Below are 10,938 nucleotides of genomic sequence, written 5' to 3'. Positions count from 1 at the left end.
TGGAGGTCAGGTAACAAAAGGTGTCCTGGCCCCGTTTGGCTCACAGTGGGTTTACTGGGTGAGTGAACACTGGTCATTTCCCTGGTCTCTGAAGGTATGGCTGGAATATAGACGCTTGATATTTGATGCAGTCCCCTGATTAACTCTGACTTGTGGAGCAAGAACTTCACAGTGGGGCTTTCTGACCACATGACTGGCTGCCAAGATGGTGCGGAAAGACAAGAAGCCTAAGAGGTCAACCTGGAAGTTTAGTTTGGACCTTACTCATCCAGTAGAAGATGGAATTTTTGACTCTGGAAATTTTGAACAGCTTCTGTGGGAAAAGGTTAAAGTCCATGGGAAAACTGGCAACCTTGGAAATGTAGTTCACATTGAACACCTCAAGAATAAAATCACAGGGACCAGCAGTTAGCGTAATGGCTATGTCGCTGGACTCCCATGTAGTCGACTGCAGTTCGCGTCCCAGACCCGGTGGCTTAAAACTCACACCGGGTGCATGTGCTTGCATGCCCAAGATCCCGAGAAGAGAATGGAGGAGAAGGGATTGAGGTGTGGCCATCCCCCCTGGGAAGTGATTTCTCGCTTTCTGTCTCTCTGTCTCTCTCTGTCTGTCTGGCGAGTGCACGCTCCTTATGGCAAAAACCTCTCAAAAAAAAAAAAAAAAAAGAATAAAATCACAGTTGTTTCCGAGAAACAGTTCTCTAAAAGGTATTTGAAATACCTCACCAAGAAATACCTTAAGAGGAACAACCTTCATGATTGGCTTCGTGTGGTTGCACCTGACAAGGAGACACAAGCTTCATTGCTTCCAGATTAGTCAAGATGAAGAAGGGTAAGAGTCTGAGGACTAGTTGAAGCCTCACCTTTCCGGGCTTTGCTTACTAAGTAAAACATGCAGGATACATGAGGAAGAACCATCTGGAAATAGACTTTTAGTTTATTAATGAATAAAAATCACAGCTTGTAAAAAAGAAAAGAAAAGAAAAGAAAAGAAATCTCGTGTGAACCTGAAACTGCTGCCCTGACAAGATAGAACTATAGCCCTGGAGGGGGCAGCAATTAATGCCACTCTTATAGACTTTTAAAATGTATTTATTATTTTTTAAAGAATTATTTTTATATAACTTTATTTTAATTTGACCAGAGAGGGACAGAGAAAGAGGGAAAGTGAGAAAGCACCAGGTCCAGGACTCAAACCACGGTTGGCCATGTGGGAGTCCAGTGCCCTTAACCACCATGCCACCTGCCAGCCCCTATTATTATATTTTTAGTTTGCTATAGGGCACATGTGCTCACCAGAGAGAGACAGAAAGAGAGAAAGAGAGAGAGAGAACAAGGGAAAGTGAGAAAGCAAGCTGCAAGGTTTGGGACCCGACCATGTGGGAGTCCAATACCTTAACCACCCCACCACCTGCTGGCCCAATGTCATCTTAGTTAATTTTTTTAGAGAGATTGTTACTATAGGACATGTATGTTCACTAGAAAGACAGAGAGACAGAAAGCAAGAAATCACCCTCTGGGGGGAGATGGCCATGCTGCAGTCCCCTCTCCTCCATTCTCCTCTTGGGATTTTGGGCACACATGCACATGTGCCCAGCGTGAGTTTTAAACCGCATCCAAAACTTGAACTGCTGTCAACTATGTGGGAGTCCAGAAAGATAACCATTATGCCATCTGCTGGTCCCTCAATGCCATCTCTTTTTTTTTTTAAGAATTATTTTATTTAACTTTATTTATTGTTCTTATTTTAAGTAGACAAGAGGGGGAGGAGAGAGAGAGAGAGAGAGAGAAAGTGAGAAAGCAAGCTGCCAGATCCAGATTAGAACTGTGGTCGGCCATGTGGGAATCCAGTGCCCTACCACCACACCACCTGCTACCCCCCATGCCATCTTAAAAGACCTAAAGGAGGGCCAGAGGTGGGGTGATGATTAAGGCAATTCACATCCAGCCCACATGGCCAGCTGTGTGGTTCAAGTCCTGGACCTGACAGCTTGAAAATGGTGCTGGGCACATGTGCATACATACCCCAAATCCTGAGAGAACAGTGGAGAAGGGATTGCAGCATGGCCGCAGCCCCCAGAGGTGCTTCCTCACTTTCCCTCTCTCTCTGCAATGAGTGCACTCACCCGATGGCAAAAATCTTTAAAAATAGGAACTCTAAGGGAGGGCCATCCAGGTTGCGTGGTGGTTAAGGAGGCTGGATCCCACATGATCATCTGTGTGGTTCAAGGCCCAAATCTAGTGGCTTGGAAAACACACCAGGGGCCTGTGAGTATGAAGTCCCAAAAGGAAGATGGAGAAGGGATCACGGTGTGGGCATCCCCCCTGGAGAGTGCTTTCTAACTTTGCCTCTCTCTTTCTCTTGCAAGTGCATGTGCCCTACAATAAATCCAAAAAAACATAGCAAATCAAGAGAGAGAGAAAGCAAAAGGATGGAAAATGAATCTCTAAGTACCACAAGTTTGATGACTTATTTTAAAAATTCTGAATAAAAACATTTTCTTTTTTACTTTTTTTTTTTTTTTGGAAAGGTTTTTTTTTGCTATAGGGTGCATGTGCTCGCCAGACAGACAGAGAGAGACAGAGAGACAGAAAGCGAGAAATCACCCCCCGGGGGGATGACCATGCTGCAATCCCTTCTCCTCCATTCTCCTCTCGGGATCTTGGGCACGCACGCACACGCGCCCAGCGTGAGTTTAAGCCACTGGGTCCGGGATGCAAACTGCGGTCGACTACATGGGAGTCCAGCGACATAGCCATTACGCTAACTGCTGGTCCCTCTTTTTTTTTCATTATTTTTTTTTATTTGCTAGAAGGTGCAGGGGCTCACGAGAGGGACAGACGGCATAGAGAGAGGGAGAGGTAAAAACATCCCCCATGGGACGGGGTACACTACAATCCTTTTTCTTCCATCTCTCCCTACCTTCAAGATTTGGGGCAACACGCTCATGCACCTGGCATGTTTCTTGAGCTCCCAGGTCTGGGACTTCGGTCATGTCGTTTGCCATGTGGAATTTGGCCTCTTTAACCACTGGGACATGAAGTCAGTATTTAATTATTTATTTTCATACTTGGGAGTCTATAAGTATGAAACTAATTTTGTAATAGGTTTTTTTTTTATTTTAAGAATTATTTTACTGGGACCAGCAGTTAGCATAATGGCTATGTTGCTGGACTTCCACACACTGCGCTGCGGTTCGAGTCCAGACCCGGTGGCTTAAATTCATGCCGGGTGTATGTGCATGTGTGCCCAGATCCTGAGAGGAGAATGGAGGAGAAAGGATTGTGGCATGGCCATCCTCCCTAGGGGGTGATTTCTCACTTTCTATCTCTCTGTCTCTCTCTGTCTTTCTGGCGACCACACACACCCTATGGCAAAAACCTCTCCAAAAAAATAATTATTTTATTTAACTTTATTTATTTATTTATTTATTTTCATTTTTCCAGAGAGGGGCAGAGTGAGAGCAAGAGTGAGAGCGAGTGAGACAGAGAGAGAGAAAGTGAGAAAGCAAGCCTCCAAAATCTAGATCTGGGCTGGCCATGGCTTGTGGTTAAGAGACCCAGGTCATCTTACATGGCCAACCATGCAGTTTGAATCTTGGCCCCAGCAGCTTGGAAAACATGCCGGCATGTGTGTACACACTCAAAATCTTTTTAAATTTAATTTAAAATTTAATTTAATTTAATTTTAATCTGACCAGAGCGAGATAGATAGGGAGAAAGCGAGAGAGACAGAAAATGAGAAAGCAAGCCACCAGGTCCAAGAATTGAACAGTGATCAGCCATGTGGGAGTCCAGTGCCCTTAATCACCATGCCACCTGCTGGCCCCCATGCTCAAAATCTTGACACTGTGGGGAAATGGAGAAGGAATTGTAGCTTGACCACACCCCACTGGGGGTGCTTTCTCTCACTCCCTCTCTATGTCTGTCTCTCTCTGCAAGTGCAAGCACCCTCTAAATAAACCATCTAAAACCCTATAAATAAAAGGATCTTCCATGGGCCACCAGGTGGCACTGTGGTTGAGGTGCTGGACTCCAACTTGGCTGACCACAGTTTGAGTCCTAGACCTGGTGGCTTGTTTTCTCACTTTCCCTCTCTCTGGTGAGCTCATATGCTCTATGGCAAATTAAAGGGGAAAAAATGGTAAAAATTTAAAAATTTTGTAAAGATTTTTGTTGTAGGGCATGTGCCCTTGCCAGAGAGACAGAAAGAGACAGAGAGACAGAAAGAGACAGAGAGACAGAAAGAGACAGAGAGACAGAAAGAGACAGAGAGACAGAAAGAGACAGAGAGACAGAAAGAGACAGAGAGACAGAAAGAGACAGAGAGACAGAAAGCGATAAATCACCCCCCAGGGGGGATGGCCACGCCACAATCCCTTCTCTTCCATTTTCCTCTCAGGGTCTTGGACACACACACACGCATGTGTGCCCAGCGTGAGTTTTAAGCTGTCAGGTCCGGGACTCAAAGTGCTGTTGACTACATGGGAGAGAGTCAAGTGACATAAGCATTACACCATCTGCCAGTCTCCTAAAAAATAAATAATTAAAAAAAGATCTGCCTCTGTTTTTTTAGAATTTTTAAAAATTTAATTTCATTATTTTTAAGGGAAATTTTTTTTACTATAGGGTGCATGCACTCACCAGAAAGACAGAAAGTGAGAAATCACCTCCCAGAGGGAATGGCTATAGCACAATCCCTTCTCCATTCTCCTCCTGGGATCTTAGGCATACAGGCACACACACCCGGCATGAATCTCAAACCACCTGTTCCAGGACTTGAACTGTGGTTAACTACGTGGTAGTCCAATGATGTAGAGGCCGCAGCTGTCAGGGACATCCCTGACAAGTATTTTCAATGCCTATGTGCGCCCCAAGCTGTATGTGGAGATGCATTACTGTGTGAGTTGTGCCATTCACAGCAAGGGAGTCAGGAACCCATCTCGTGAAGCTCAGGAGGACCAACACCCCCACCCCGATTTAGACCTGCGGGTGCTGCCCCTCACCCTCCACCAAAGCCCATGTAAGGAGCTGGGTCTTTAAGGACTGAAGAACTGTCCTCTGGGGGGAAAAAACTGAAATTATACATTTTTTAAAAAATTACCTAGATCTATACTCCCCGAGGTTTATCAAACATCCAAATACACTGAATACCAAGATGGGTGGCTCTCCACAACAGAACCAGCAGTGAGCACGTACTCAGCTTGGAATATTCTTCCTCCACTTCCTGGCAGCCCAGGGGACCTCAGCCCCATTTATGCCATCAGCTCTATTGGGCATCAGCTCCCTGCTGCCCTCCAGTGGACTTCAGGTGACAAGACACTGCATGGGCTTACAGGGTGTGTCCACTTTCTCACGTTGCCGAAACCATTGTTCAGGTTTATTAGAACTGCTCTAAGCGCCTGGGTCTTTGCCAGGGCCTCTGAAAACCTGGAGTGAAACTAGTTATTCATTGGGAACTCTCGGTGGGTGGCTGCCGTTTTCCCCATATCACATGCCCAGGCAGCTTTCTGAAGGGCAGCCAAGGCCATGTGAATGTGTAGGGGCACACACACGCACACACTCTCCCTCCCCAGAGACACAGCTACACTCATGCAGGCCCAGACCAAAAGTGAAACCAGGGAAGACAGCACCTAAGCTAGGTTTGTTCTTCTTCTTCTTCTTCTTTTTTAAGAGGCTTTTACCTTAGGGCGCATGTGCTCACTGGAGAGAGGGAGAGAGACAGTGAGAGGGAAAGTAACAATCACCTCCTGGGGCGGGCAGGCGATGGCCATGCCACAATTCCTTCTCCTTCATTCTCCTCCTGAGATCTCGGGCACCCACACACACGTCCAGCATGATTTTCAAGCCACTGGGTCTGGAACTCAAACCAGTCGGTCATATAGGAGTCCAGCGACGTAACCACTACACCATCTGCTAGCACTGGCTAGTTCTTTAGAACAGCTTTAGCAGAGGCAGCAGGTGGTGTGGTGGTTAAAGGTGCTAGGGTCCCACGTGGCTGACCACAGTTCAAGTCCTGGACCTAGTGGCTTGCTTTCTCTTTCTCTCTGTCTTTCTCTGGATAAATTAAAAAGTAATAGTGGTGCCGACAGATGGTGTGGTGGTTAAAGACACTGGATTCCCACATGGGCGACTACAGTTTGAGTCCTGAACCTGGTAGGTTGCTTCCTCACTTTCTCTCTCTCTCTCTAGTCAAATTAAAAATAAAATTTAAAAAAAGTATAAATAAAGTTAAAGAAAATAATTCTTTAAAAAAGTAATAGTAGTAACAAATGAAATTAAGTAACTTTTTTAAAAAGAGAGTGGTCTTGGGACCAGTAGTTAGCATAATGGCTATGACACTGGACTCCCACATAGTCGACCGCAGTTCAAGTCCTGGACCCGGTGGCCTTAAATCACACCGGGCACGTGTGCATACGTGCCCAAGATCCCAAGAGGAGAATGGAGGAGAAGGGATTGCGGCATGGCCATCCCTCCTGAGGGCTGATTTCTCACTTTCTGTCTCTCTCTCTCTGTCTCGCGCACGTACACACCCTATAGAAAAAACCTCTCAAAAAAAAAAAAAAAAGAAAAAGAAAAAAAAAGAGTGGTCTTTTCTATTTTTTAAGAATTACTTTATTTAGGGACCAGCAGGTGGCGTGGTGGTTAAGTTACTGGACACTCCCACATGGCTGATCATGGTTCAAGTCCTGGGCCTGGTGGTTTGCTTTCTCAGTTTCTCTCTCTCTGTGTCTCTCTCTGGTCAAATTAAAATCAATCAATTAATTTCTCTGTCTCTCTCTGGTCAAATTAAAATAAATGAATGAATAAATAAAATTAAATAAATAATTTTTAAAAGAATTACTTTATTTAACTTTATCTATTCATTTTTGACTAAAAAGGGACAGAGAGAGAGAGAAAAAATTGCCAGGTCCAGGACTCAAACCATAATCGGCTGTGTGGGAGTCCCATATCCACCATGCCACCTGCCGGCCCCAGTAAATAATTTTTTAAACTTTTTTTAAATGAACTTTTAAAAAAGAATTATTTATTTATTTAATTCCATTTATTATTATTATTTTTTTTAATTTTGATCAGACAGAGAGAAAGGAAAAGCTACCAGGTCTGGAACTTGAACTACGGTCAACCATGTGTAAATCCAATGCCCTTTATCACCACACCACCTGCAAGCCCCAACTTTTAAAAAGAATTATTTATTTTATTTTTTTTAATTGTTCTTCTTCTTTAGTATGAATAGAGAGAAAGAAAGAGAAAGCAAGAAAAGAACCTGCCAGATCCGGGACTTGAACCACGATCAGCCATATGGGAATCCAGCACCTTTAACCACCATGCCACCTGCTGGCCCCTACATAATAAATAATTTGGGTTTTTTTGAGAGGTTTTTGCTATAAGACCCGTGAACTCACCAGACAGACAGAGACAGAAAGACAGAAAGTGAGAAATCACCCCCTGGGGGGATGGCCACACCGCAATCCCTTTTCCTCCATTCTCCTCTCGGGATCTTGGGCAGGCATGCATGCACACACACCTGGCATGAGTTTTAAGCCACCAGGTCCAGGACACGAACCGCGGTCGACTACATGGAGTCTAGCGACATAGCCATTATGCTAACTGCTGGTCCCAATAAATAATTCTTAAAAAAAAAAAAAAATACCAGCTTTAACAACCTGGACTTTTTGTTTTCATTATTTTAATTAACTTTATATATTTTAATTTAACCAGAGAGGGACAGAGTGTGAGAGAGAGAGAGGAAGAGAAAGCAAGAAAGCAAGTCACCAGGTCCAAGACTTGAACCACTATTGGCCATGTGGGAGTCCAGCATCCTTAACCATCATGTCACCTGCCAGCCTTGCATGAACATTTTTACAAAATAAATATGGGGAACCAGCACTTAGCATAATGGCTATGTCACTGAACTCCCATGTAGTTGATCTGCAGTTCGAGTCCTGGACCCGGTGGCTTAAACTCACGCTGGGTGCATGTGCATGCGTGCCCAAGATCCCGAGAGGAGAATGGAGGAGAAGAGATTGCAATGTGGCCATCCCCCCTGGGGGGTGATTTCTCACTGTCTCTCTGTCTCTGTCTTTCTGGCAAGCACATGCGCCCTACAGCAAAAAATAAATAAATACATAGATAGATAGATAGATAGATAGATAGATAGATAGATAGATAGATAAGGGAGCCTGGCTGCAGTGGCACAGACAGTAGGGTGCCACTATAAGAGGGTAGGGCCACACGGGAAGCCCAAGTTCTGATTCAGGCCAAACCTGGACAGGCGCAGTATGGAGTGCCTGTGGTCCTAGCTAACTGGGAGGCTAGGGCAGGAGAATATCAACAGGGACACCCTGTCAAAAGGATCTACTATCTCCCTCGTTCTCTCTTTCATTAACAAAAAGTAAACACTGACCAATAGGTAGTATACAGGTTAAGGCAGCTGGATCTCACGTGTCTTACTTTGCTGTTCAAGTCCTAGATCCAGCTGGTTGAAAATCATACCAAGCACGTGTGCACATGTGCCACAAATCCTGAGAGGAGGATGGAGCAGAAGAGATTGAGGTGTAACCACACCTCCTGGGGGGTGATTTCTCATTTTCCCTCCCTCTGTCTCTCTGGTGAGCACACATGCTCTATAGCAAAACTAAAACTAAACTAAAATAAACATGGCCTTGATGTTGTGGGTGTGCACCTAAACAGACTTCCAGACTCCCAGTGAGGACCGCAAGGCCGCCCCTACTCCCTGGCTGCCCAAGACACCTTTTGACTCTGCCAAGTTAGCAGCGGCCCGAATAGTAAGTGCTGCACGTGAGGCAAGAAAGCCCCCTCTATCCTGCCACCACCTCTGGAGCAGAGACCCCCAAAGCATGGGGAACCCTTGCAGAGGGGATCAGCAGGGCTGCAGGTTCTTGCAGGTATCCCCGCAGGCTAGTTAATGCCAGTCTTCTCCCGGGTGAGCCAGAGGAAGTCTGGGACTCACATGGGGCAGAGCAATTTGTAGATATTTCTGAGCGGAGTCCTCTCTGACAAGAACACGCTGTTTCTCCTCACCCTTATGGAAACAAGGCTTGAACTCTCCTAGTTGTCCGGTGCTGGAGGAACAGGTTGGGGCCTGTCCCGGACCTGAATTTCCTCAGAAACTCAGCAAAGATGGGTCCCCAGACAGCTCAGTGCTCTGGTCATCCTCAAACCATTGCATCATTTTGGCTGCTAACTTTATGAGAGAAAGGCATGGGAGCCTTCTCTATAGCTGGGTGGTAACCAGACAGGGAGTTAGATGCAGTCATGGAACCATCTCAGAGCGGGCATCCCAAGCTGGGCAAGAGGTGGGGTCACAAAATGCTCCTCTATTGGAAGAGTCTCCCTCCCTCTGAAAAGCCCACTGCCTTGTACTCACCTTCAACTGTCAGACAGAGCTCTGGGGAGCTGCCAGGAGGAGCCTGTAGGCACCTGTGGAAGAGGTTGTTGGCGTCCCTGTTTCATAAGCTCAGCCTGGAGCACCAGCCAAGATTATCTAAGCCTTTCTTACACATTTCTGCTGGGGCACCCTGGCTTCTTATCTTGGGGCCAGAACCTCACTCGCCTAGGCATGCTGCAGCTCCCCGCCAGGACAAGATCGGCCTCGTGACACAGGTTCCCCAGAACGCCCGACAGAGAGTCACCGGACTGGTCTGTATGCACCAGTTTACACCTGGAGGCCAACAGGGGCACTCAAGAAAAAGAAGGGGCAGGTGAGGCTGAAAGGCCAGGGGCCTCAGGCTATTAACTTCTACTGAGAGTTCTTTTTTTTTTTTTTTTTTTTTTTTTGGTTTTTTTTTTTGGGGTACACACACTTCACCAAAGGTTTTTGCTATAGGGTACATGCACTTGCCAGAAAGACAGAGAGAGACAGAGAGACAGAAAGTGAGAAATCACCCCCAGGGGGATGGCCACACCACAGTCCCTTCTCCTCCGTTCTCCTCTTGGGATCCTAGGTACGCACGCACACGCGCCCAGCGTGAGTTTAAGCCACCGGGTCTGGGATTCGAACCTTGGTCTACTATCTGGGAGTCCAGTGACATAGCCATTACGCTAACTGCTGTTCCCGAGAGTTCTTATTTAAGGAGACAAGGCAAAATCTGGTGTGTGCCTGGTGCAGAGGCGAGATCCAGGAGGGAGCCTGGAACTCACAGAGTGGGACGGGGTTACCTGCCCCTTATCCCCACTTGCTCCTGGCAGCTCAGGATGACAGCCACCAGCAGGCGTGCTTTCTCAGGAACAGGGAAAGTAAGAGGGAACTGTCCTCCCTCCTCTCAGCACCCTTCCCGGAGCACACGCCATCAGGGAGTAAATATTCAAAAGTGGGCGCAGAGGCCTGGGCTTGAGAATTAGGGCAAAAGCCAGCCTGTCCAGGGGTCAGTACAGAGCAGTCCAATCACATCACCTACTCACTAGTCTGCCGTGTTTATTGAGTGTCCAGTGCCTTGGGGACACGGAGACACACTCAGCCCTGCCCTGCCCTCCAGGAGCGTAGTCTAGCGGCTGGGCCCAGAGAGGTGACAGAGGTGACGACGCAGCACAACCCTGCTGAGGGGCTCACCTGCTGTCTTAACTCTACTCTTCAGTAACGCGCACAGCTTCCCTCACAGTCCGCCACCCAGACCAGAGCCTGGGCCATCATGGTTTATGGGGTGCTTTCTAATTTCGTGACCCTCCTCCTTCCCATCAGCACTGTCTTCCTACCCAGGGGCCCTGGTTGCTAGCACAGGCTGTTGGTCTGGAGCCTGGGGGCAGAACACCCCACCTTCCAGCAGATGCTCAGAGAATCCTCATGAAATGATGGGAAGGTGACTGACAGTGGCCCTTCTCTTGGCACCCCTCTACTGGGATCTGCAGGCCCCTCCTCAGTCTTTGTAGGACGTAGGACTCCCTGGCTTCTACAGGGAAGAAAGGAAACTCTTGTTT

At 46.9% G+C, this 10,938-nt stretch overlaps 1 protein-coding gene across 1 annotated transcript; it reads left to right on the top strand.

The window, feature by feature from the left end:
* The first annotated feature begins 205 nt into the window (after window positions 1-205).
* LOC106734559 (60S ribosomal protein L22-like 1) lies at window positions 206-817 on the top strand. The gene is made up of 2 exons (XM_027770662.1): window positions 206-407; window positions 681-817. Exons 1-2 carry the CDS (start codon window positions 206-208, stop codon window positions 815-817), a joined length of 339 nt encoding a protein of 112 aa, XP_027626463.1.
* Window positions 818-10,938: the final 10,121 nt, after the last annotated feature.

The sequence above is a fragment of the Tupaia chinensis genome, unplaced genomic scaffold (genome assembly GCF_000334495.1).
Source record: "Tupaia chinensis unplaced genomic scaffold, TupChi_1.0 Scaffold000146_1, whole genome shotgun sequence".
Taxonomy (NCBI): Eukaryota; Metazoa; Chordata; class Mammalia; order Scandentia; family Tupaiidae; genus Tupaia; species Tupaia belangeri.
The sequence above is the reverse complement of the archived record's forward strand: the minus strand, read 5'-3'. Positions and strand labels throughout refer to the sequence as shown.

What these genes read in the sequence shown, in the direction of transcription:
- LOC106734559 (XM_027770662.1), top strand. Translation starts at nt 206, where the DNA reads ATGGTGCGGAAAGACAAGAAGCCTAAGAGGTCAACCTGGAAGTTTAGT. An exon ending in TAAAATCACAGGGACCAGCA is followed by an intron (nt 408 to 680) that starts GTTAGCGTAATG and finishes ATAAAATCACAG; the next exon opens with TTGTTTCCGAGAAACAGTTC.